Below are 25,245 nucleotides of genomic sequence, written 5' to 3' on the forward strand. Positions count from 1 at the left end.
AGCCAGCCAGTAAAGCAGAAGGTTTATTTGGGTGACAGGAATACAGTCCAAGACAGGTCTTGCAGGCACAGACAACAGGGACCCCCTCAGTTAGGTCCATCTTGGGGTCCCCGGGCATCCCAGCCCAGCCCCCCTTGGGAGGTCAGAGCCATCTCTGCCCCCCAGCCCTCTCTCCCTGCCTGCTTCCACCACTCTGCCTTCAGCGACCCCTCCCACAGCCTTTGTTCAGTTTCCCGGGCTAAGGAGTCGCCTCCCCTTCAACCCCTTCCTGGGTTCTCATGTTACACACTCAGGTATGCGCCCTCGGGCAGATCCCATCCTGCAATGCAGACCATCCTAGTCACACTCCCCTGTCAGCATTCACAGACCACAGTGAGAACAGGCCCAGTTCGTCACAGAGCTACCTCTAAAGACCCACAAAACTAACTCACTTATCCTTCTCCTCACTCCTTTGCCAGGGGGTCTACAAAAAACCCAACCACCACTGGACAGTGCTGATACCATGGTCTAACACTGACCAACATGGTCTCCCTCTGCTCCCCTGCCTGTATTTGAGCTTCTTGAGGAAAGAGTCCATTTTGTTTGTGTGTGTTTGTACAGCGCCTAGCACTGCTCACTGATAGAGGCCCTGTTAATTATTTGTATTACCCTAAGGAGGTGTCCAGGTCTTGAACCATTCTCAGGGCTCTTCTAAGAGCTGTGATGTCTCCAGGTGAGTGACCACCGCCAGCGAGATGACAACTTCGAGACCAGGAAGCCACTTTTTTTTAATTAATCCATTCACTGTACATACAAAGTATTAAAAAAACACCCAGACCTCTCGAGGGAAGCGACACTTTCTGAACAGCTGGTTCGGTCATGGAGATATGCAGAGTTATAATTGACACACCAGAAAGGACCCGGTGGGTTTATGCCTCTGTAGCCAGCCTTTATCCTTCTCCAGCTTTGTCATCTCCCCAGCATGCCCTGCTCACAAGTGATTATGCAAAGGCCACCTGGTCTCCGCTGGAGATTTAGAGCATCTGTTCCCCATGGGAACAAGTGGTGTGGAACTGCTCGGATCCACAGTTTCACCCTCTGCTGAGGCCTAAAGGACTCAATTATCCATCAGCTTCCCACAGGTCTTGAGATACCACAGAAGACCCCAAACCAACCCACTGTCTAATGTCTGGGACAAAGATCCGGGACCTTTGTTCTCCAGTGGGGGTAAGGAGCTGCCTATGCTTCTCAGCTTGGGGGACATGCCTTCAGGAGAACTGTGGGTGAGCAAGAGAGATTTGGGGGGGTACAGCTGCCTCCAACTCAACCATAAGACCACAGGGTTTTGTCCCGCCAGCCTCTGTGGAAAAGCCGAGGATGGTCTCCTGCCCATGGGGTATTCAGACCTGTCCTGAGCTAGGGTTTGCAGAAGCTTCTAGGGAGAAGACCCCCCCCCCCTCCAATGTTGTGTCTAAAATAGACAGTGTCTCTGCTTTAGCTCAGGGTCGGTCATCACTTCATCCCTTTGAGACACAGGCCAGAAGATGAGATTAGATTCTTGGAGTGTGTGCGCATCAAAACCCTTTAGAAGGCAGGTGGCAGATTCAGGGGGGCTGAGGTACCCCCCCTATCCTGCCTGTAGTAGCTGGCTTTCCCTGGTCCCCTTCCTAGGCTGCAGCAGACCTACAGAGGACATGGGAAAGGAAAGGAGGCAGCTACATGTGGGATAGAGAAGACCAGGGAGAAGGCAATAGGCTTGGTGGAAGAAGACCAGAGGAAAAGGTGACTTGAGGGGGTGGAGTGGAGCCTGCTAATTAAGCGTGTGGCAAGGAGGACCCAGGAGGGAAGAGCGTGTAGCAGAGAGGGCGTGGAGGCTAGGGCCGGGAAGGGGAGAGCCGGGGGTTATTTCAGCAACCACCACCCCAGCAGGGCTCCCAGCCCAGAGAGCAGGGGAAGCCCGGCTGCCCGGGCGGGGCCAGCAGCATTGCACAGGTCTGTCTCGCAGCAGGTCCGATTGTAGCTGACCTCGAAGACGGCGTCCTTCTGCTCTGTCATGTTGCAGGTCTCGCGGGTCCGGCTGCAGCCATACTTGGAGAACAGCGGGACCTTGCCTGCAGGGAGAGACCAGGGCAGCCGTGAGCAGGGGTTCAGGATGCCAAGGTTCAATTCCTGGCTTGAGGAGGGATTCCTGTTCTATCCCCAGCTCTGGGCAGGGGAAGTGGTGGTGGGAGGCTCTTGGAAAGTGATCCCACCCCCCATAAGTTGGATGATCAGCAGGATTTGAACCCTGGACCTCTGAGTCTGCCCTCCACCCCTTGAGCTAGAGAATAGACATAGCACTAGCTAGCAGTAGTAGGTTGTTATTCTCTAGGGGAGAAGTCACAGGAGGGGCAGGGACAGCAGTCAGGAGGTGTTTTGCCTGTAAGTTATAGTAGCTTTATCCACCACTGACAGAATCCAAACATCTCCACCAGCAGATCCCAGCAGCAGGAAACCATGTGAGATGGGCAGGAGGGTATCTGAGGTGGACACCTTTAGTACCATCCTCTAACCCCCTTCTCCTATCCCCCTGCCCTGCTCAGAGATGGGAGCAAACCCCACGGGACCTCTCTGGACAGTTGGAGCTGTCCTTCATCCGTTCCCTCCAGAGCCAAACGCTGGCTTCTAGGAAAACCCTGGATTTGTTCGGTAACTTCAAGAGCAAAGGGTGCCTCCTTGGGACATTCCCCCTGTTCTCCATCCCCCATCTGGAGGGCACCCCCATTTCGAGAGAGAGATCCCCCCTTTCTCCTCCCAAGAGAGCTCTCCAACCTCAGGACTCTAGTTCTTGACGGAGAAATTAGGAGACCTCCATCATCTTGTGTTCCTCTCGTCTTGCAGGAGTTGAGTCTCTGGAGCCCTCACCCCCATGCAAGGTCCCTTGGAGACCCAGCCACCCTTGGAGAGACCTCCTTGAGAGGCAACCAAGGCTCGTGCAAAGAAAACCTGCCTTTTCCTTTGGAGGGATGGTCGTCCACCGGGATCAGACCTGGGCGTGTGGGCGCCTCCCGCCTAAGGTGCGGCCGTGCTTAGGTACCTACTGCGTCAAGGGATTCATCCAGCTCGGTTCTTCGTCTCCAACAGCATCCAGTTGCTGCAGAATAAAGTCCCCCCCCCAGAGCTCCCCCTAGAGGTGGGGTGCCGCTCCTCCCCCTAGATTCAGAGGAGCCCCGGCTCCAAGCTGGGGGCTCCCTTGGACTTACCAATGTAGGCCTTGGTGGTCTCACAGACTTGCTGCCCCTGTGCCTTGCAGGGGCTGCGGGAGCGGAAGCAGAGCTTGCCCACCTGGAACTCGCAGACCCTGCAAACGAGGCCGTGAGCTGCATGGAAAGACAGGAGGTCAGTCAGTGGAGAGTCGCTCCAAGCAGGGGGCTGGGAGCCAGGACGCCTGGGTTCTAGCCTCCGGCTCTGGGAAGGGAGTGGGGGCTGGTGGTTAGAACAAGGGAGGGGGCTGGGAGCCAGGACGCCTGGGTTCTTCCCCCCTCACTTTGAGCCATATTCACCGCCCCAGAGAGCGAAGCCGCTGGAGCGAGGTGTCTGGGTGCAGCATGCAGTTGCTGTTTTCCTTGCTGGTTTGGCAAAGTGCAAGGGAGTGGGAAGAACTCTGGCATCAAAACCCTGCACGTGGGCGGCACCCCCCCCCCCACAGGGTGTGTGTGAGAGACTGGGGGGCGGGGCGGGCGGAGAACCAATCTCAGAGACTCACTCGAGCGACTTACCCAACCCTGGCGACTGGGACACGTAGGAAGCTACCTAACCACCGAGAGTGCCTCCTGCAGAGATGCGGCGGCTTCTGGGGTGGAGCACAGCTGGCTCCCCTCAGTTCCAGCAGAGAAATGCAGCTGCCTCTGGGGTGGAGCGTGGAAAGCACCCTGCAATCCTGGGGCGCAGATATTACCTGCTCCATAGCCGGGGCAGGACCGGATCCTCAAGGGATCTTTGTCGCAGGCAGAATGGGGTTAGCCAGGCTGGGAGCCACCAGGGACTGGGGCACACACCTAGCAGTGACAGCACACAGCTGGGGAGAAGGTCAGGACTCCTGGGTTCTATCCCTGGGAGGGGAGCGGGGGCTAGTGGTTAGAGCGGGGGGCTGGGAGCCAGGACTCCTGGGTTCTCTCCTCAGATCTGGGAGGGGAGGGGGGCTAGTGGGTTAGAGCAGAGGCAGTTGGGAGCCAGGACTCCTGGGTTCTCTCCCCAGGAATTTGAGCTTTCAATGCAGTGCTGTGCATGCCAGGGAACAGACAAGAATGTTAAGAGTCTGTTAAGTGGGCAGAGAACGCCGAGGTTATCCGAGTTCAGCGTTCTAGCGGGGTGTTTCCAGTGCGCCAGCCACAAGAGAGGGCGCAATCGCCACCCACAGGGACACTTGAGCGAGTCGAGAGGATTTTGAGTCATTCCAAGCGTCCACTCGCCGCCCCCACGGCCCTGAAACCAGTCATACAGCTCCACAGCACCCCCCCGCCCCACACCCACAGAACAGAGCCACTGCTGATCTCCCCGGTGTGCGCCCCAGGGTGGATGAGCAAGGCGGTCACCCCACCCTTGTGGGACCAGAGCGCTTTCTACGTTACACAAGGGACTGACACCAATGTCAGAGTCTCTGGTTATTAAAAGTTAATTAAAAGGAGTCTCCCCACCATCACCCTCTTCAAAGGGAAAGCATTTCAAACACAACACGCAAATACACACAGCGGTGAAATGACTCTCTCTTCCCCCTTTAAACTTGGAGGGGGAAAAGCAGTTTCAAGGTTCTCCATCTGGGAAGGGAGCTTAAAAAAAATTTCCCCTCGTAATTTCCCCTCTCCAAGAGGGGCCCCCAGTCTGCCCTCAGGATGAAAAAAGCAACAAGAAAAGCAACTTCAAGGTCCCCTCTTGAAACTGCAGTTTATTAATGACAGTTTCGAGTCCCCCCTACCCCTGGGTGAGCTGGGACTTGCAGGCAGAAGCCGGGTTGGGGGCAGCCTCGCCCCAAGGAGCTGGAAGTGCCCGAGCAAATCACAAGTTGTGTGGGCAGGGAGACGGGCCAGGGACCCGTTTGCCTAAAGACACCCAGCGAGCCGGGAATGGACCCCAGTCCCCCCTGCTCTAACCCACCAGCCCTTACCCCCTCCCAGAGCCAGGGAGAGAACCCAGGAGTCCTGGCTCCCAGCCCCCCCCCCCCGCTCTAGCCCACCAGCCCCCACTCCCCCTCCCAGAACTAGGGAGAGAACCCAGGAGTCCTGGCTCCCAGCCTCCCCTACTCTAACCCCCCACACCCACCTCCCCAGCCTAGGAGAGAACCCAGGAGTCCTATCTGAGCCCCACCCTGTTCTAGCCACTACACCCCACACCCCTCCCCTCCCACAGCCAGGGAAAGAACCCAGGAGTTCTGCCCCCACCCCCATTTGCCACAACTTCACTCAGGCCAATCCTCATTTACTGGGGCAAAAATGCCCTTGACAGACCCGGAGACGTTCCCTCCTCCCGTACTCAGGGGAGGGGACCCACACACCCTCCCCAGTGTCTCCAGGGGTTTCAAGGCAAGCGAAGCACCCCCGAGGATCTTCAGCCAGAGTCTGGCACCCGCACCTGGGTCTCAGAGCTCAGACTCCAGCCCTGGCCCCAGCCCGATTCTCCACCCCCCAGCAGCCACTGCCCCCCAGAGCCCCCGCGACTCACCCAGGGCACAGCAGAGCAGCAGGGACAAGCCCAGGAGCAGAACTTTGCTCATCCCGGCTGGTTTCGGGGCAGCTCAGGGAAGGCTGAAAGTGACCAAGGAAGGAGAGGAATGAACCAGGTAGATAGAAACAGCCACTGCTCAAGTGCTTCTCTGGGGAAACTAAGGCAGGTGGGGCCCATCTGGGTATTTATCCCTCGGCGGGGCTGGCAGCAGCCAATCAGGGGGCAGGACCCGGGAGAGGGCGACGCCCAGATGCTGGGAATTGAAAAATCAGACCCAGAGAAAAGGAGGTGACTCAAGCGGCTTCGCATTCCCGGCCCGGCCTGCGTGGGAAACTCAACCCCGGCCCTGCCGGTGCCCCTCACTCCCGACCCGCAGCCCCCTGATATCCTCCCCCGGCCCTGCTGGTGTCCCTCACTCCCGACCCGCAGCCCCTGCCAGCCCAGCCCTGCCCCCCCAGCTCTGCCGGTGCCCCTCACTCCCGACCCGCAGCCCCTGCCCCCCCTCCAGCTCTGCCGGTGCCCCTCACTCCCGACCCGCAGCCCCTGCCAGCCCAGCCCTGGGCCCCCCCAGCTCTGCCGGTGCCCCTCACTCCCGACCCGCAGCCCCTGCCAGCCCAGCCCTGGGCTCTGTTTGAGCAGTGTAAAATGCTGCGTAAGGAGTTGGTTTGTTTTGTCCGGTGCTGGAATTGGCCGAGTCTGTAAAACCTCCTGACCTGTGGATCTGTCACAGCTCACGGGGCTGAATTCAGGCTCTGGCTCCGGCCCCCCCTCCGCCTCCCCCAGGGTCGGGCAGTGATTTGTGTTGTCAGAAGAGGGTTGCAATGACCCTCGAGAACTGCAAAGTGACTCAGAAAACCTGGGAAGAGAACCCAGGCGTCCGGGCTCCCAGCCCCCCCCTGCTCTAACCACCAGACCCCCACCCCCCTTCCAGAGCCGGGGAGAGAACCCAGGCGTCCGGGCTCCCAGCCCCACCTGCTCTAACCCACCAGACCCCACTGCCCTCCCAGCGCCGGGGAGAGAACCCAGGAGTCCTGGCTCCCAGCCCCCCCTGCTCTAACCACCAGACCCCACTCCCCTCCCCCAGAGCCGGGAAGAGAAGCCAGGAGTCCCGGCTCCCAGCCCCCCCTGCTCTAACCCAGCAGACCCCACTCCCCTCCCCTCTGGCTCCGGCCCCCCCTCCGCCTCCCCCAGGGTCGGGCAGTGATTTGTGTTGTCAGAAGAGGGTTGCAATGACCCTCGAGAACTGCAAAGTGACTCAGAAAACCTGGGGAGAAAACCCAGGAGTCCTGGCTCCCAGCCCCCACTGCTCTAACCACCAGCCCCCAGTCCCCTCCCCCAGAGCCGGGGAGAGAACCCAGGCGTCCGGGCTCCCAGCCCCGCCTGCTCTAACCACCAGACCCCACTGCCCTCCCAGCGCCGGGGAGAGAACCCAGGAGTCCCAGCTCCCAGCCCCCCCTGCTCTAAACCCTAGGCCCCACTCCCCTCCCAGAGCCGGGGAGAGAACCCAGGCGTCCGGGCTACCGGCCCACGGGTCGCTGAGTCACATCAATGCTCTCCAGTCCCAAGACACTTATGAAGGCTCAGGTGGGCTGGGCGGCTTGTAAAATTTCCCGGTGCTGGTAGGAGGAGGCCTCGGCCTGCAAGGGCGGGGGGAGGGAAATCACACAGCCAGGGGCCTGGAGGCAAGGGGCAGGGAGGGGCTGGCTCAGGGGGACAGGGAATGGGGCTGGTGCCTGTCCCTCTAGGGGGCCCCAGGGCAGGGACCGGCTGGCTCAGGGGGGCAGGAAACCGGACCCAGACGTTGGAATGTTCTGTCCTCTTTGTATGGAGCCGATGCGTGCCTCGGTTTCCCTCTCTCCGTGGCATTGCTACCCCGTGGGAGCGAAAGGGATCCGGCTGCTCCGGGATCAGGGCCAGAGGCCGGCGGCGCGTGTGCCTCCTTGACTGTCCGGGGTGGGGGCCAAACCCGGGTCAAATCAGACAAGAGACGCCCCAGGATCGGCCAATCAGCTGGAAACCCGGCCGGGGATCTGGGGGTTCACAAGGGAACGGGGGATGAAGGCAACTTGGGGGGCACTGAGAAGCCTGGGCCAGGGGAAAGGGGGGACCCCGGAGAGGGGGGGCGCTCCCAGGAGACAGGGGCCGGGCTGGAGCATGGACCAGCCCCATGATGCCAGCTCAGGGACGCCGGCTCTGAGCCGGCCCTGGTGGCAAAAGGCAGCGCCCCCCGGTGGGGAGTTGCCCCATTTCGTTTGGACCTGCCCCCGCCTGGGAGCTGTGGGTCTGACTACCAATGAGATGTGGCCGGCCTCATTCCCTCACCCCCTGAGCCAGCCAGTCCCTGTCCCGGGGCCGGGTGGGAGCCGGTGCCCCCTAGAGGGGACAGGCCCCTGCCCCATTCCCTGACCCCCTGAGCCAGCCAGTCCCTGCCCTGGGGTCAGGTGGGAGCCAGCGCCCCCTAGAGGGGACAGACCCCTGCCCCATTCCCTGACCCCCTGAGCCAGCCAGTCCCTGTCCCGGGGCCGGGTGGGAGCCGGTGCCCCCTAGAGGGGACAGGCCCCTGCCCCATTCCCTGACCCCCTGAGCCAGCCAGTCCCTGCCCTGGGGTCAGGTGGGAGCCAGCGCCCCCTAGAGGGGACAGACCCCTGCCCCATTCCCTGACCCCCTGAGCCAGCCAGTCCCTGCCCTGGGGCCGGGTGGGAGCCAACGCCCCCTAGACGGGACAGACCCCTTGCCCCATTCCCTGCCCCCCTGAGGCAGCCAGTCCCTGTCCCGGGGCCGGATGGGAGCCGGTGCCCCCTAGAGGGGACAGGCCCCTGCCCCATTCCCTGCCCCCCTGAGCCAGCCAGTCCCTGCCCTGGGGCCGGGTGGGAGCCGGCGCCCCCTAGAGGGGACAGGCCCATTCCCTGTTCCTACCTTTTACCCACTCCCCTGCTGCGTCAGGCCGATAAGCGCAGAGTAAACTCGGGCGTGTTCGGATGAACCCGGCCCCAGACACGCAGCGGCCGGCGCTGGACTGAGGTCACTTCAGGCTCCTGCTTCGCCCGGGACCCAGCGACCGACCCCCAACCCCCCCATTGCTCAGGGGGCTGCCGGCGTCCGGTGTCCTCACCCGCCCGCTCGCCCGCCCGCGCCATGGGCCGGACCCTGCTCCTCGCGGGCACCTTCCTGCTCTGCTGTGCCACCGGTGCGGGCCGGGGACCCCTGCGCGGGGCACAGGTCCCCTCCGGCCCCGGGGCGGGACGGGCTGGCTCTGGGGGGCGGGGAATGGGACACAGGGGCCTGTCCCCTCTAGGGGGCGCCGGCTCCCACCCGGCCCCAGGGTGGGAGTCGGGGGGTTCTGGGGGGCGGGGTGGGTGTCAGTGGGTCTGACGGGGTGTCCGTCTCTCCGGGCAGGGGGGGCGCTGGAGTGCCGTGTGTGCGAGGTGGGAAATCCCTATGAGGGCTGCGTGTGGGGCCAGGGGACATGCAAGGCCCCCCCCGGGGGCGTTTGCTGGAGCCACGTCGCCACCTTCGGTGAGTCCCCCTGGGAGGTGCTGGGCTGGGCCTCGGGGCAGGGGGAGGGAGGGAGCCAGGCCCCCCGGGCGATGCAGGGCCCCTGCCCCACTCTGCCCCCCTCCTTCCTCTCTGCTCCATCCCCTCCTTCCCCTGCTCTCCCCCCCTGCTTTCCGCCTCGCCCTGTGGGGTAGGGGCCTGGGGGCTGGAGGTGTCGAGGTAGCCGGGGCTGGGGGCAGGAAGGCTGGGGTTGGGGGGTCTGGAGGTGTGAGGCTCATTGCCGGGGGGGTCAGAGGGCTGGTGATGTGAGACTGGGGGGACAAAGGCCTGGAGGTGTGGGGCAGGGGGAGCTGGGACCAGGGGGTAGAGGTGGGGGGCTGGAGGTTTTAGGAGGCAGGGGGTTGGAGGTGTGGGGCTTGGGAGATAGGGGGGGCTGGTGTCATTCTGAGTCTGCCCCCCTGACACAGGCTCGTCTCCCCCCCAGGCCCCCTCTTCTCGCTGTCCACCCTGGGCTGCAACCCCCCCGGAACCCCCTGCGACGCTGCCGGCCTCCTCGACCCCTTCTTCGGCTTCTCCTACAACCGCACCTGCTGCAACGACACCGACCTCTGCAACGTGCCCCCCGCCCTGCCCGCCCGCTGGCCCTGGAGCTGCGCCCCCCGCGCCCTCCGTGCCTCCCACACTGGCCTGCTGGGGGTGCTGGCGCTCTGGGCCCTGCACTGAGCCAGAGACCCCCCCGCCCCTGCTCCCCACGACTCCCCCAGCACCCTGCCTCCCCAGAGACCTTACAATAGCAAACCAGGCCCCGAGAGACCCTACAATAACAAACCGGCCCCCGAGAGACCCTACAATAACAAACCAGCCCTGAGAGACCCTACAAAAATAAATGAGCCCCTGAGAGACCCTACAATAAAAAAACGGCCCTGAGAGACCCTACAACAACAAACTGACCTGTGAAGCCCCTGAACGACCCTACAATAACAAACCAATCTCTGAGAGACCCCGCCATAACACATTGGCCCACTCAGTCTCCAACACCCTCAAGAGATCCTACAAAAATAAGCTGGCCTCTGTGCAAGCCCAGCACTCAAGAAAGACCCTACAATAACAAACCAACCTGTGAAGCTCCCCGAGAGGCCCTAGAATAACAAAGCAGACCACAGAGCCCTAGGGCTTATGAAAGAACCTACAATAACAAACCAGGCCAGGCCTGTACTCAAGAAGGACTCTACCATAACAAGCTGGCCAGCGCTGACCCTGTGCTCAGAAGACCCTACAATAACAAACTGGAATGTCCACAGTCCCGAGACCATACAGTAACAAACCAGCGCTGCGACCTTAGGAGGAGCCTGACCTAAGTAAACAAATTAATGAGCTGATGATGTGTCTGGTGCTTTGAAAAGCAAATGGAGCCTGGGGTGGGAGCCAGGACTCCTGGGTTCTATCCCCAGTTCTGTGAGCTGGGGGGAGGGGTGGGAGAGCCCAGGGCTGGGCTAGCAGGGGCTGCAGGTCGGGAGTGAGGGGCACCGGCAGAGCTGGGGGGGCAGGGCTGGGCTGGCAGGGGGCTGCGGGTCGGGAGTGAGGGGCACCGGCAGAGCTGGGGGGGGGAGCAGGGGGCTGCGGGTCGGGAGTGAGGGGCACTGGCAGAGCTGGGGCGGGAGGAGGGGGCTGCGGGTCAGGAGTAAGGGGCACCGGCAGAGCTGGGGCGGGAGGAGGGGGCTGCAGGTCGGGAGTGAGGGGCACCGGCAGAGCTGGGGGGGGAGCAGGGGGCTGAGGGTCGGGAGTGAGGGGCACCGGCAGAGCTGGGGCGGGAGGAGGGGGCTGCGGGTCGGGAGTGAGGGGCACCGGCAGAGCTGGGGCGGGAGGAGGGGGCTGCGGGTCGGGAGTGAGGGGCACCGGCAGGGCTGGGTCGGGAGGAGGGGGCTGCGGGTTGGGAGTGAGGGGCACCGGCAGAGCTGGGGCGGGAGGAGGGGGCTGCGGGTCGGGAGTGAGGGGCACCGGCAGAGCTGGGGGGGGGCAGGGGGCTGCGGGTCGGGAGTGAGGGGCACCGGCAGGGCTGGGTCGGGAGGAGGGGGCTGCGGGTCGGGAGTGAGGGGCACCGGCAGAGCTGGGTCGGGAGGAGGGGGCTGCGGGTCGGGAGTGAGGGGCACCGGCAGAGCTGGGGCGGGAGGAGGGGGCTGCGGGTCGGGAGTGAGGGGCACCGGCAGAGCTGGGTCGGGAGGAGGGGGCTGCGGGTCGGGAGTGAGGGGCACCGTCAGAGCTGGGGTGGGAGGAGGGGGCTGCGGGTCGGGAGTGAGGGGCACCGTCAGAGCTGGGGTGGGAGGAGGGGGCTGCGGGTCGGGAGTGAGGGGCACCGTCAGAGCTGGGGTGGGAGGAGGGGGCTGCGGGTCGGGAGTGAGGGGCACCGGCAGAGCTGGGGTGGGAGGAGGGGGCTGCGGGGCGGGAGTGAGGGGCACCGGCAGAGCTGGGGTGGGAGGAGGGGGCTGCGGGTCGGGAGTGAGGGGCACCGGCAGAGCTGGGGGGGGCAGGGGGCTGCGGGTCGGGAGTGAGGGGCACCGGCAGGGCTGGGGGGGGGCAGGGGGCTGCGGGTCGGGAGTGAGGGGCATCGGCAGAGCTGGGGCGGGAGGAGGGGGCTGCGGGTCGGGAGTGAGGGGCACCGGCAGAGCTGGGAGGGGAGCAGGGGGCTGCGGGTCGGGAGTGAGGGGCACCGGCAGGGCTGGGGCGGGAGGAGGGGGCTGCGGGTCGGGAGTGAGGGGCACCGGCAGAGCTGGGGTGGGAGGAGGGGGCTGCGGGGCGGGAGTGAGGGGCACCGGCAGAGCTGGGGCGGGAGGAGGGGGCTGCGGGTCGGGAGTGAGGGGCACCGGCAGGGCTGGGGGGGGCAGGGGGCTGCGGGTCGGGAGTGAGGGGCACCGGCAGAGCTGGGAGGGGCAGGGGGCTGCGGGTCGGGAGTGAGGGGCACCGGCAGAGCTGGGGGGGGGCAGGGGGCTGCGGGTCGGGAGTGAGGGGCACCGGCAGGGCTGGGGCGGGAGGAGGGGGCTGCGGGTCGGGAGTGAGGGGCACCGGCAGAGCTGGGGCGGGAGGAGGGGGCTGCGGGTCGGGAGTGAGGGGCACCGGCAGGGCTGGGGGGGGCAGGGGGCTGCGGGTCGGGAGTGAGGGGCACCGGCAGAGCTGGGGGTGGGGCAGGGGGCTGCGGGTCGGGAGTGAGGGGCACCGGCAGGGCTGGGGCGGGAGGAGGGGGCTGCGGGTCGGGAGTGAGGGGCACCAGCAGAGCTGGGGGGGGCAGGGGGCTGCGGGTCGGGAGTGAGGGGCACCGGCAGGGCTGGGGCGGGAGGAGGGGGCTGCGGGTCGGGAGTGAGGGGCACCGGCAGGGCTGGGGCGGGAGGAGGGGGCTGCGGGTCGGGAGTGAGGGGCACCGGCAGGGCTGGGGGGGGCAGGGGGCTGCGGGTCGGGAGTGAGGGGCACCGGCAGAGCTGGGGCGGGAGGAGGGGGCTGCGGGTCGGGAGTGAGGGGCACCGGCAGGGCTGGGGGGGGCAGGGGGCTGCGGGTCGGGAGTGAGGGGCACCGGCAGGGCTGGGGGGGGCAGGGGGCTGCGGGTCGGGAGTGAGGGGCACCGGCAGGGCTGGGGCGGGAGGAGGGGGCTGCGGGTCGGGAGTGAGGGGCACCGGCAGGGCTGGGGGGAGCAGGGGGCTGAGGGTCGGGAGTGAGGGGCACCGGCAGAGCTGGGGGGAGCAGGGCTGGGCTGGCAGGGGGCTGCGGGTCGGGAGTGAGGGGCACCGGCAGAGCTGGGGCGGGAGGAGGGGGCTGCGGGTCGGGAGTGAGGGGCACCGGCAGGGCTGGGGCGGGAGGAGGGGGCTGCGGGTCGGGAGTGAGGGGCACCGGCAGGTCTGGGGCGGGAGGAGGGGGCTGCGGGTCGGGAGTGAGGGGCATCGGCAGAGCTGGGGCGGGAGGAGGGGGCTGCGGGTCGGGAGTGAGGGGCACCGGCAGGGCTGGGGCGGGAGGAGGGGGCTGCGGGTCGGGAGTGAGGGGCACCGGCAGGGCTGGGGGGGGCAGGGGGCTGCGGGTCGGGAGTGAGGGGCACCGGCAGGGTTGGGGCGGGAGGAGGGGGCTGCGGGTCGGGAGTGAGGGGCACCGGCAGGGCTGGGGGGGGCAGGGGGGGCAGGGGGCTGCGGGTCGAGAGTGAGGGGCACCGGCAGGGCTGGGGGGGGCAGGGGGCTGCGGGTCGGGAGTGAGGGGCACCGGCAGAGCTGGGGTGGGAGGGGGCAGGGCTGGGATAGCAGGGGGCTGCGGGTCGGGAGTGAGGGGCACCGGCAGGGCTGGGGGGGGCAGGGGGCTGCGGGTCGGGAGTGAGGGGCACCGGCAGGGCTCGGGGGGGCAGGGGGCTGCGGGTCGGGAGTGAGGGGCACCGGCAGGGCTGGGGCGGGAGGAGGGGGCTGCGGGTCGGGAGTGAGGGGCACCGGCAGGGCTGGGGGGGGCAGGGGGCTGCGGGTCGGGAGTGAGGGGCACAGGCAGAGCTGGGGGGGGCAGGGGGCTGCGGGTCGGGAGTGAGGGGCACCGGCAGAGCTGGGGGGGGCAGGGGGCTGCGGGTCGGGAGTGAGGGGCACCGGCAGGGCTGGGGCGGGAGGAGGGGGCTGCGGGTCGGGAGTGAGGGGCACCGGCAGGGCTGGGGGGGGCAGGGGGCTGCGGGTCGGGAGTGAGGGGCACAGGCAGAGCTGGGGCGGGAGGAGGGGGCTGCGGGTCGGGAGTGAGGGGCACCGGCAGGGCTGGGGGGGGCAGGGGGCTGCGGGTCGGGAGTGAGGGGCACCGGCAGGGCTGGGGGGGGCAGGGGGCTGCGGGTCGGGAGTGAGGTGCACCGGCAGGGCTGGGGCGGGAGGAGGGGGCTGCGGGTCGGGAGTGAGGGGCACCGGCAGGGCTGGGGCGGGAGGAGGGGGCTGCGGGTCGGGAGTGAGGGGCACCGGCAGGGCTGGGGGAGGCAGGGGGCTGCGGGTCGGGAGTGAGGGGCACCGGCAGAGCTGGGGCGGGAGGAGGGGGCTGCGGGTCGGGAGTGAGGGGCACCGGCAGGGCTGGGGGGGGCAGGGGGCTGCGGGTCGGGAGTGAGGGGCACCGGCAGGGCTGGGGGGGGCAGGGGGCTGCGGGTCGGGAGTGAGGGGCACCGGCAGGGCTGGGGGGGGCAGGGGGCTGCGGGTCGGGAGTGAGGGGCACCGGCAGAGCTGGGGCGGGAGGAGGGGGCTGCGGGTCGGGAGTGAGGGGCACCGGCAGGGCTGGGGGGGGCAGGGGGCTGCGGGTCGGGAGTGAGGGGCACCGGCAGGGCTGGGGGGGGCAGGGGGCTGCGGGTCGGGAGTGAGGGGCACCGGCAGGGCTGGGGCGGGAGGAGGGGGCTGCGGGTCGGGAGTGAGGGGCACCGGCAGAGCTGGGGGGGGCAGGGGGCTGCGGGTCGGGAGTGAGGGGCACCGGCAGGGCTGGGGGGGGCAGGGGGCTGCGGGTCGGGAGTGAGGGGCACCGGCAGGGCTGGGCTGGCAGGGGCTGCGGGTCGGGAGTGAGGGGCACCGGCAGGGCTGGGGGGGGCAGGGGGCTGCGGGTCGGGAGTGAGCGGCACCGGCAGGGCTGGCGGGAGGAGGGGGCTGCGGGTCGGGAGTGAGGGGCACCGGCAGGGCTGGGGGGGGCAGGGGGCTGCGGGTCGGGAGTGAGGGGCACCGGCAGGGCTGGGGGGGGCAGGGGGCTGCGGGTCGGGAGTGAGGGGCGCCAGTGGGGCTGGGGGGAGCCCAGGGGGCTGCGGGTCGGGAGTGAGGGGCACCGGCAGAGCTGGGGCGGGAGGAGGGGGCTGCGGGTCGGGAGTGAGGGGCACCGGCAGGGCTGGGGGGGGAGGAGGGGGCTGCGGGTCGGGAGTGAGGGGCACCGGCAGGGCTGGGGCGGGAGGAGGGGGCTGCGGGTCGGGAGTGAGGGGCACCGGCAGGGCTGGGGGGGGCAGGGGGCTGCGGGTCGGGAGTGAGGGGCACCGGCAGGGCTGGGGCGGGAGGAGGGGCTGCGGGTCGGGAGTGAGGGGCACCGGCAGGGCTGGGGGGGGCAGGGGGCTGTGGGTCGGGAGTGAGGGGCACCGGCAGGGCTGGGGCGGGAGGAGGGGGCTGCGGGTCGGGAGTGAGGGGCACCGGCAGGGCTGGGGGGGGAGGAGGGGGCTGCGGGTCGGGAGTGAGGGGCACCGGCAGGGCTGGGGGGGGCAGGGGGCTGCGGGTCGGGAGTGAGGGGCACCGGCAGGGCTGGGGCGGGAGGAGGGGCTGCGGGTCGGGAGTGAGGGGCACCGGCAGAGCTGGGGCGGGAGGAGGGGGCTGCGGGTCGGGAGTGAGGGGCACCGTCAGGGCTGGGGGGGGCAGGGGGCTGCGGGTCGGGAGTGAGGGGCACCGGCAGTGCTGGGGGGGGCAGGGGGCTGCGGGTCGGGAGTGAGGGGCACCGGCAGGGCTGGGGTGGGAGGAGGGGGCTGCGGGTCGGGAGTGAGGGGCACCGGCAGGGCTGGGGGGGCAGGGGGCTGCGGGTCGGGAGTGAGGGGCACCGGCAGGGCTGGGGGGGCAGGGGGCTGCGGGTCGGGAGTGAGGGGCACCACTTACCCAGAGAAGTGGGTTTCTCCCATCTACACCACTGATGGATGGGGTGTGAGAGAATGAGGAGGAAGATTCTGATTGGTCGTTCTAGTGCTGATGTCATAACCCCACAAGAAGAGGGTTCCAACCCAGCAGTTCTTCCTTGGGGGCAGCAGCCATGGGGCGGGGGATGGGGCATTGGGGGGGACGGGCTGTGGGGAGTTGGGATGGGGCTATGGGGGGCAATGGGGCGATCGGGGTTGGGGCCCCACAAAGCCAGTGGACAGGAGGGAGCTCCCTCCTATGGGCTGAGCTGGGGAGTGGGGCACTGGCTGGGGTGGAGAGGAGATGGAGGTGGCTGAGTGGACGGAGCTGGGGCTGGGTAGGTGGAGGGAGGGAGGGAACTGGGGGTGGCTGGGTGGAGATGGGGGTGGCTGGGTGGACAGGTCTGGGGCTGGGTAGGTGGATGGAGGGAGGGAACTGGGGGTGGCTGGGTGGAGATGGGGGTGGCTGGGTGGACAGGGCTGGGGCTGGGTAGGTGGATGGAGAGAGGGGGGATCTGGGGCTGGCTGGGTGGAGATGGGGGTGGCTGAGTGGAAGGAGCTGGGGTTGGGTAGGTGGATGGAGGAAGGGAGCTGGGGGTGGCTGGGTGGAGATGGAGGTGGCTGAGTGGACGGAGCTGGGGCTGGGTAGGTGGAGGGAGGGAGGGAGGGAGTGGGAGGTGGATGGAGGGAGCTGGGGGTGATTGAAGGGATGGATGGAGCTATGGGTGGATGGGTGGAGATGGGGGTGGCTGAGAGGACGGAGCTGGGGCCGGGTAGGTGGATGGATGGAGAGAGGGGGGATCTGGGGCTGGCTGGGTGGAGATGGGGGTGGTTGAGAGGACGGAGCTGGGGGCTGGGTAGGTGGATGGAGGGAGAGAGGGGGGATCTGGGGCTGGCTGGGTGGAGATGGGGGTGGCTGAGTGGAAGGAGCTGGGGCTGGGTAGGTGGATGGAGGGAGAGAGGGGGGATCTGGGGCTGGCTGGGTGGAGATGGGGGTGGCTGAGTGGAAGGAGCTGGGGCTGGGTAGGTGGATGGAGGAAGGGAGCTGGGGGTGGCTGGGTGGAGATGGGGGTGGATGGGTGGACAGGGCTGGGGCTGGGTAGGTGGAGGGAGGGAGGGAGGGAGTGGGAGGTGGATGGAGGGAGCTGGGGGTGATTGAAGGGATGGATGGAGCTATGGGTGGATGGGTGGAGATGGGGGTGGTTGAGAGGACGGAGCTGGGGGCTGGGTAGGTGGATGGAGGGAGAGAGGGGGGATCTGGGGCTGGCTGGGGGGAGATGGGGGTGGCTGAGTGGAAGGAGCTGGGGCTGGGTAGGTGGATGGAGGGAGAGAGGGGGGATCTGGGGCTGGCTGGGTGGAGATGGGGGTGGCTGAGTGGAAGGAGCTGGGGCCGGGTAGGTGGATGGATGGAGAGAGGGGGGATCTGGGGCTGGCTGGGTGGAGATGGGGGTGGCTGAGTGGAAGGAGCTGGGGCTGGGTAGGTGGATGGAGGGAGAGAGGGGGGATCTGGGGCTGGCTGGGTGGAGATGGGGGTGGCTGAGTGGAAGGAGCTGGGGCCGGGTAGGTGGATGGATGGAGAGAGGGGGGATCTGGGGCTGGCTGGGTGGAGATGGGGGTGGCTGAGTGGAAGGAGCTGGGGTTGGGTAGGTGGATGGAGGAAGGGAGCTGGGGGTGGCTGGGTGGAGATGGGGGTGGCTGAGAGGACGGAGCTGGGGCCGGGTAGGTGGATGGATGGAGAGAGGGGGGATCTGGGGCTGGCTGGGTGGAGATGGGGGTGGCTGAGAGGACGGAGCTGGGGTTGGGTAGGTGGATGGAGGAAGGGAGGTGGGGGTGGCTGGGTGGAGATGGGGGTGGCTGAGAGGACGGAGCTGGGGTTGGGTAGGTGGATGGATGGAGAGAGGGGGGATCTGGGGCTGGCTGGCTGGAGCTGTGGTTGGGTAGGTGGATGGAGGAAGGGAGGTGGGGGTGGCTGGGTGGAGATGGAGGTGGCTGGGTGGACAGGGCTGGGGCTGGGAAGGTGGATGGAGAGAGGGGGGATCTGGGGCTGGCTGGCTGGAGCTGTGGTTGGGTGGCTGGCAGGACACCCCAGGTTCTGTCTGACACTGGCTCCGCCCGGCGCTGAATTCCTGGGGGGCTGACTCGGCACAGCACCGGCGACTCCCCTTCCCCCAGCCAGGGGCTTGGCCCAGCGTCGCAGCGCTTCCCTGGGGTTCGCTCCCCCCAAAGCTCCCGGTAACGTCTCTCCGGGCGAGGGGAGAAGTCAGCGGTGACATGGCCGGCCCCCCAGACGGGACCCCCAGACGGGACCCCCCAGTGCTCTCGTGTACAGCTCGACGTTCCCTGCCCTCGAGCGCTGCCCCGCGCCCGCCACGCTGGGGAAAACGCCCTGACCCGCAGTACTGCCCGGTGCGCGGTGCGGCTCGCGAGCGGGACTGAGGCAGCCGGGCGGTGGCCGGTCTTCAGCTGCCGTTGGGGGTCCCCAAACTGCGTCCATGACGAGATCTCGAAGGGTCCAACCTCCCCGCATTTATCCTCGTTCGCAGCCCGAGCTGGTTCCTGAGCAGACGCTGTTCTGGGTGGAGGTTTCCAGCCTGGCACTTTCCCATGCGCCCGGCGGGGGAAGGTCCCGTCCGGTCACCGGCTGGGCAGCGCTCGTTACCTATTGCTGGACTTTCCACTGCAAAACCGCCGGCTCTGGGAGAACACGGCAGGGGGCAGAGGGTCGTGTTTCCCTCCCGCCAGGGGTCAGGCACTCGCCCTCCCCCCCCCCACTGCTCCTGGGCTAAGGGGTCAGAAACCAGCAACGATCAGAGCAATTCGTATCCCAGCTCTGGGCTCTGGGCTCTCCGTGGGGCTGGGACCTACCAGGGCCAATCCTCTGCGGGTGTAAATCCGCAACGCTCCCTTCGGCCACTTCCTACCCATTGGGACCGTCGGTGTCCAACTGCGAAGCCCAAACCACTGTGCTGCGGGTCGGCAGAGCACGGGGCACCGGCAGGGCTGGGCTGGCAGGGGCTGCGGGTCGGGAGTGAGGGGCACCGGCAGAGCTGGGGGGGGGCAGGGCTGGGCTAGCAGGGGCTGCGGGTCGGGAGTGAGGGGCACCGGCAGAGTGGGGGGAGCCCAGGGCTGGGCTAGCAGGGGGCTGCGGGTCGGGAGTGAGGGGCACCGGCAGAGCTGGGGGGGGCAGGGCTGGGCTGGCAGGGGCTGCGGGTCGGGAGTGAGGGGCACCGGCAGAGCTGGGGGGGGCAGGGCTGGGCTGGCAGGGGCTGCGGGTCGGGACTGAGGGGCACCGGCAGAGCTGGGGGGGACAGGGCTGGGCTAGCAGGGGGCTGCGGGTCGGGAGTGAGGGGCACCGGCAGAGCTGGGGGGGCAGGGCTGGACTAGCAGGGGGCTGCGGGTCGGGAGTGAGGGGCACCGGCAGAGCTGGGGGGGGCAGGGCTGGGCTAGCAGGGGCTGCGGGTCGGGAGTGAGGGGCACCGGCAGAGCTGGGGGGGGCAGGGCTGGGCTGGCAGGGGCTGCGGGTCGGGAGTGAGGGGCACCGGCAGAGCTGGGGGGACAGGGATGGGTTAGCAGGGGCTGCGGGTCGGGAGTGAGGGGCACCGGCAGAGCAGGGGGGGCAGGGCTGGGCTAGCAGGGGCTGTGAGTCGGGAGTGAGGGGCACCGGCAGAGCTGGGGGGGGGTGGCCCAGGGCTGGGCTGGCAGGGGCTGCGGGTCGGGAGTGAGGGGCACTGGCAGAACTGGGGGGGGGGCAGGGGCTGCGGGTTGGGAGTGAGGGGCACCGGCAGAGCTGGGGGGAGCCTATTTGTTTGTAGGTATCAGAGGGGTAGCCGTGTTAGTCTGAATCTGTAAAAAGCAACAGAGGGTCTGTGGCACCTTTGAGACTAACAGAAGTATTGGGAGCATAAGCTTTCATGGGTAAGAACCTCACTTCTTCAGATGCAAGTAATGGAAATCTCCAGAGGCAGGTCTATATCAGTATGGAGATAACGAGGTTAGTTCAATCAGGGAGGGTGAGGTGCTCTGCTAGGAGTTGGGTGTGACGTGCAGGTGAATGAGCCGGTGATGTTGTAGCTGATCTGGTTAGGTCCAGTGATGGTGTTGCTGGTGTAGATATGTGGGCAGAGTTGGCATCGAGGTTTGTTGCATGGATTGGTTCCTGAGTTAGAGTTGTTATGGTGCGGTGTGTGGTTGCTGGTGAGAATATGCTTAAGGTTGGCAGGTTGTCTGTGGGCGAGGACTGGCCTGCCTCCCAAGGTCTGTGAAAGTGAGGGATCATTGTCCAGGATGGGTTGTAGATCACTGATGATGCGTTGGAGAGGTTTAAGCTGAGGACTGTAGGTGACTGTAGGCTCATTCACCTGCACGTCCACCAATGTGATATATGCCATCATATGCCAGCAATGCCCCTCTGCTATGTACATTGGCCAAACTGGACAGTCACTACGCAAGAGGATAAATGGACACAAGTCAGATATCAGGAATGGAAATATACAAAAACCTGTAGGAGAACACTTCAACCTCCCTGGCCACACAATAGCAGATTTAAAGGTAGCCATCTTACAGCAAAAAAACTTCAGGACCAGACTCCAAAGAGAAACTGCTGAGCTCCAGTTCATTTGCAAATTTGACACCATCAGATCAGGATTAAACAAAGACTGTGAATGGCTATCCAACTACAGAAGCAGTTTCTCCTCCCTTGGTGTTCACACCTCAACTGCTAGCAGAGCACCTCACCCTCCCTGATTGAACTAACCTCGTTAACTCCACACTGATATATACCTGCCTCTGGAGATTTCCATTACTTGCATCTGAAGAAGTGAGGTTCCTACCCACGAAAGCTTATGCTCCCAATACTTCTGTTAGTCTCAAAGGTGCCACAGGACCCTCTTTTGTTTGTAGGGTTTGTCTGTGTTTTTGTGAGTGATTGTGTGTTACCATCCCGGTGTCTCTGTTGGCAGCGCAGGTGTGTTTGTGTGATTCTGTTTACACCTTGTGAGTGGGAGGCTTGTCAACTTGTGCCCAGTGGATTAGTCTGTGTGTCGGTATTTGTGTGTGTGTCTCTTCTGTGTGACTGTGTCTTAAGTGTGTGTTAACATTTACACCTTGTGTGTGTGTATTGGCATTTACTCTGTGTTTGTTTGGTGTGTGTGTATGTGTGTTTGTGTGTGTATTAGCTACAAGGGTGTGTGTTTTACCTACGTGTGTCTTTACACCCTGTGTCTGTCTGTCGGGGGTGGGTGAGTGTGTTACTGTTGGTGTCAGCTACACAGGTCGGTGTGTGTTAGCATGTACTCTGTGTGTATGTGTGTTTTGTGCATATTTGAGAGAGTGTGTGTATGTATGTGTGTGGGTGTGTGAGTATGGGAGTGTGAGAGTGTGTATGTGTGAATGAGTGAGCTTGTGTGTGTTTGTGTGTATAGGTGTGTGTAGGTGTTAGTGAGTGTGTGTTAGTGAGTGTGTGTGTATGTAGATGTGTGTAGGTTTGTGTGTATGTGTCTGTGAGTGAGAGTGTGTAGGTGTGTATGTTTGTGTGTTAGTGAGTGTGAATGTGTGTGTATGTGTAATTGTGTGTATGTGTTTGTTTGAGGGATTGGGAGTGTGAGTGTATGTGTGTGTGTGTGTGAGTGTGTGTATGTGTATGTGTGTGTGTGTTTGCTCCATCTGTACAAATAGGTCTCCAGCTAATCCCGGGCTCTGTGTCAGCTGCACACGTGGGTGTGTTTACAGCTTGTGCCAGTCAGGCCCCCGGGTTCACGTGTTGCTCCGCGGCCCTGCCCGGCTGTGTGTGTCAGATCGACGCAGCCAGACGCAGACTCAGCCGCAACCCCCGAGTCTCCACAACCCGCCCCGGCAGCCGCCTCGCCCGGAGCCGACCATGGGCAAAATTCTCCTCCTGTGCCTGGCCGCTCTGACCTGCGCCGGGCTGGGTAAGCGGGGAAACCTGGGGGGTCTTTGCCCCGCCTCCCCTTGGGGGGCTCGCTCTGTATTCTCCAGTCCCTCCTCGCCAGAGAGACCCCCCCGCCGTGGAACTCGCTGCCACACCAGGCCACAGCACTAAGCAGGATTTCAAGGGGTCCCGGACCCCCAGGCCTCCATATGGCCCCATGGGAGGCCCCCCCCCTTTGGTGCAAGAGCCCCCTGGGAAGATCGCACCAGGGTCAGGCCCTCTGGCCCCGCCACCCCCCGGGACCGCACCTCTGAGCCTCCACCACCTGGCTCTGCCGTGGGCCCCGCAGGGAGTCACCTCGCTCCAGCCCCCCGGGAATCCCTCTAGAGGGAGCGACGCCCCCCCGATCCCCAGCCTGCAAGGGGCTCTCCACCAGCGTCAAACCAGGAGCGTTTATTGTAGGGCCCAACCCAGCCCAGGCGGTTCTCAGGGGGCTCGGGCCAGGCCAGTCTCTGTCCCCGCCAGCTGGGCCCATCCCCGTCCCATGGGGCTCCGGCTGCTCCTTGTCCCCCGTCCAGCAGCCCCCTCCTTCCACCCGATCATCCGATGTCCCCTCCCCCGTCCTTTGTCCTCGGTCCCGGTAAACAGCCCCCCCCTTCTGTCCTTTGCTCCCCACGGGCTGGGCAGGTCGCCAGGGTCCTCTCTCCTCAGCCCTTTGTCCTCCCGAGCTGGGCTGGGCCTTTCGGTCACGCTGGGTTACCCAATCTCCAGGCCCTTGTCTGGGGTCCTGACTGCTAGCCCAGGTCACACCTGGTCTTCCTCTGCAACAGCAACCCCCCCTCTCCAACCCCCTGGTTACACACACAGCCCACAGGGAAACTGAGGCATGCACACAGCAGTCATGCAAAACCCCAAGAAAATTCCCCGCTTTGTCCCGAAAGGCTCTGCTCTCCTTCCCGACTGGAAGAGTTTAATTCCCAAAACTCAGGCCATTGGACAAAAAGCAGCCAGAATTAAGGTGATTCTTCCCAAGAGAAGAACATAAAAGCGGCCAGACTGGGTCAGACCAAAGGTCCATCCAGCCCAGTATCCTGTCTACTGACAGTGGCCAATGCCAGGTGCCCCAGAGGGAATGAACAGAACAGGGAATCATCAACTGATCCATCCCGCATCGCCCATTCCCAGCCTCTGGCAAACCGAGGCTAGGGACACCATCCCTACCCAGCCTGGCTAATAGCCATTGATGGACCTATCCTCCATGAATCTATCTAGCTCCCTTTTGAACCCCGTTATAGTCTTGGCCTTCACAACATCCTCTGGCAAGGAGTTCCACAGGTTAACAGTGTGTTGTGTGAAGAAATACTTTCTTGTGTTTGTTTTAAACCTGCTGCCTATTAATTTTATTGGGTGGCCCCAAGTTCTTGTGTTATGACAAGGAGTAAATAACACTTCCTTATTCACTTTCTCCAAGCCAGTCATGATTTTATAGACCTCAGTCATATCCCCCCTTAGTCTGCTCTTTTCCAAGTTCAAAAGTCCCAGTCTTATTAATCTCTTTTTTTTAGCATGGGAGGAAGGAAGCGGCGTAACGGGGGCGTTGGGGGGTGGCAGACGGAGCTTTAAGGGGAACCGGGGGAGGTGGAGTAGTGGGGTGGGAAAAATGGGGTTATTTTTGCTGCCTTAAACGTGTCCTGTTTACAGGCCCCTTTGAATGATTAGCCCCAGGCTCTGGCTACCGTAGCTTATCAGCATGCGCGGGTTGCGGGGGGAGGTCGGGGTGGGGGAGAGGATGGGGGCGGGGAGGGGGGGACGATACTGAAGCTGCCCGACCAGCTGCCACTTCGCTCACAGCCCAGAAGAAATATTTTTAGCTGCGCAACAGTTTTCTCCGTTGGTTCTCGTCCCAGAGGAGAGTCGCACTTTGCCCCCCAGGCCCAAGATTATTAGGACGTGTCCGGGTGTGGGGGGGAGCCCAGGGCTGGGCTAGCAGGGGCTGCGGGTCGGGAGTGAGGGGCACCGGCAGAGGCTAAGCTGGCCGGGGGTGGGGAGGAACCCATGGCTGGACTAGCAGCCTCCCGGCGAGTCCCAGCTCCCCGCCTCATTCCCCGGGGCTCCCTCCAAGGGGCGCGGTCGTGGGGCTGGGGACAGGCCTAACTGCAGGCAGGGACCCCCCCGGGGAGCAGCCCCTAGTGCCCAGCTGGGGGGGGATCTGTGGGGAGGGGCCCACTCTCACCCCCCTGCTCTCTGTTCCCAGGCGCGGCCCTGCAGTGCCTGAAATGCGACTTCACCGCGTTCGACGCCCCCTGTCAGCTCACCCCGGTCACCTGCCAGGCCAGGCAGCTCTGTGCCACCATCCGGGGCCACGCAGGTAACAGCCCCCTGCCCGCGGCTTTGGGCTCCTTCCCCCTTCCTGCCGCCTTCCCTCTCCCTGGGGCTCCCTCCCTCTCTCGGTCCCCATCCCCTTCCCCTGTTCTCCGGCTCCGTCACTCTCTGTGCCCGTCCCCTTCCCCCCTTCTCTGGCTCTGTCACTCTCCCTCAGTCCCTGTCCCGTTCCCCCGTTCTCCAGCTCCGTCACTCTCTCTCGGTGCCCGTCCCCTTCCCTCCTTTTCCGGCTCTGTCGCTCTCTCTTGGTCCCCATCCCCTTCCCTCCTTCTCCGGCTCCGTCGCTCTCTCTCTGTCCCCGTCCCCTTCCCCCCTTCTCCTGCTCTATCGCTCTCTCTCGGTCCCTGTCCCGTTCCCCCGTTCTCCAGCTCCGTCGCTCTCTCTCATTCTCTGGCTCCATCGCTCTCTCTTGGTCTCTGCCCCCTTCCCTCATTCTCCTGCTCTATCGCTCTCTCTCGGTCCCTGTCTCGTTCCCTTGTTCTCTGGCTCTGTTGCTCTCTCGTTCCTTTTCTTATTCCTTCATGTTCTCTCTCGTTCCTCTGTTCTCTTTTTTGTTCTCTCTCTCTCTCACTCTCTTTCCCTTGGTTCCTCCCTCCTTCCTTCATTCTCTTGTTTCCTTTTTCCTTCTCTCATTCCCTCTCTCTCTCTCCCCCCAGCTGGCCACAAGACGATTGTGCGGAAGAACTGTGTGGACGAGGTGAAATGCAGCACCCAGGACACGGCCACCTGGGCCGGCGTCACCTACACCACCTCCTACACCTGCTGTGAGGGCGATTTCTGCAATTAGGCCAGGGCCCCGGAGCACCCCTGGGGCCGGCGCCTCTGACTGCCCCCCATTTCAGGGCTCGGATTTGTCTTGCGTGCCCCCAAATTTCACCTCCCTTAAAAACGACTCGCTGACGTCAAAATACAGAAGTGTCCCAGCTCGCTGTGACTGAACAGTGGCTGACTTTCTCAGTTTGATGCTATAATTAGAAAATAAATCAATTGGAATAGAAATCCTGTGCTTACATTTCAGTGTATAGGACATAAGAACATAAGAGCGGCCAGACGGGGTCAGAGCAAAGGTCCGTCTAGTCCAGTATCCTGTCTTCCCACAGTGGCCAATGCCAGGTGCCCCAGAGGGAGTGAACAGAACAGGGAATTTTTCCCTGTCGCCCATTTCCAGGTTCTAGCAGTACAGGCGAGC

General features: G+C 64.9%; 3 protein-coding genes across 3 annotated transcripts; 2 read left to right on the forward strand and 1 right to left on the reverse strand.

Moving 5' to 3' along the window:
* Positions 1-747: 747 nt before the first annotated feature.
* Positions 748-5,848, reverse strand: LOC128848200 (lymphocyte antigen 6 complex locus protein G6c-like). Its single transcript, XM_054048016.1, has 3 exons — positions 5,677-5,848; positions 3,222-3,338; positions 748-2,090 (listed from the first exon to the last, which is right to left on the reverse strand). The coding sequence occupies exons 1-3, from the start codon at positions 5,726-5,728 to the stop codon at positions 1,882-1,884; spliced, it is 378 nt and encodes a 125-aa protein (XP_053903991.1). The 5' UTR covers positions 5,729-5,848; the 3' UTR covers positions 748-1,881.
* Positions 5,849-8,675: 2,827 nt separating this feature from the next.
* On the forward strand, positions 8,676-10,553 carry LOC128848105 (lymphocyte antigen 6 complex locus protein G6c-like). Its single transcript, XM_054047887.1, has 3 exons — positions 8,676-8,866; positions 9,076-9,195; positions 9,659-10,553. Exons 1-3 carry the CDS (start codon positions 8,815-8,817, stop codon positions 9,895-9,897), a joined length of 411 nt encoding a protein of 136 aa, XP_053903862.1. The 5' UTR covers positions 8,676-8,814; the 3' UTR covers positions 9,898-10,553.
* Positions 10,554-21,564: 11,011 nt separating this feature from the next.
* Positions 21,565-25,055, forward strand: LOC128848437 (protein Bouncer-like). The gene is made up of 3 exons (XM_054048437.1): positions 21,565-21,714; positions 23,929-24,042; positions 24,713-25,055. Exons 1-3 carry the CDS (start codon positions 21,663-21,665, stop codon positions 24,841-24,843), a joined length of 297 nt encoding a protein of 98 aa, XP_053904412.1. The 5' UTR covers positions 21,565-21,662; the 3' UTR covers positions 24,844-25,055.
* Positions 25,056-25,245: the final 190 nt, after the last annotated feature.

Source organism: Malaclemys terrapin, chromosome 13, assembly GCF_027887155.1.
Source record: "Malaclemys terrapin pileata isolate rMalTer1 chromosome 13, rMalTer1.hap1, whole genome shotgun sequence".
NCBI classification, from domain to species: domain Eukaryota; kingdom Metazoa; phylum Chordata; order Testudines; family Emydidae; genus Malaclemys; species Malaclemys terrapin.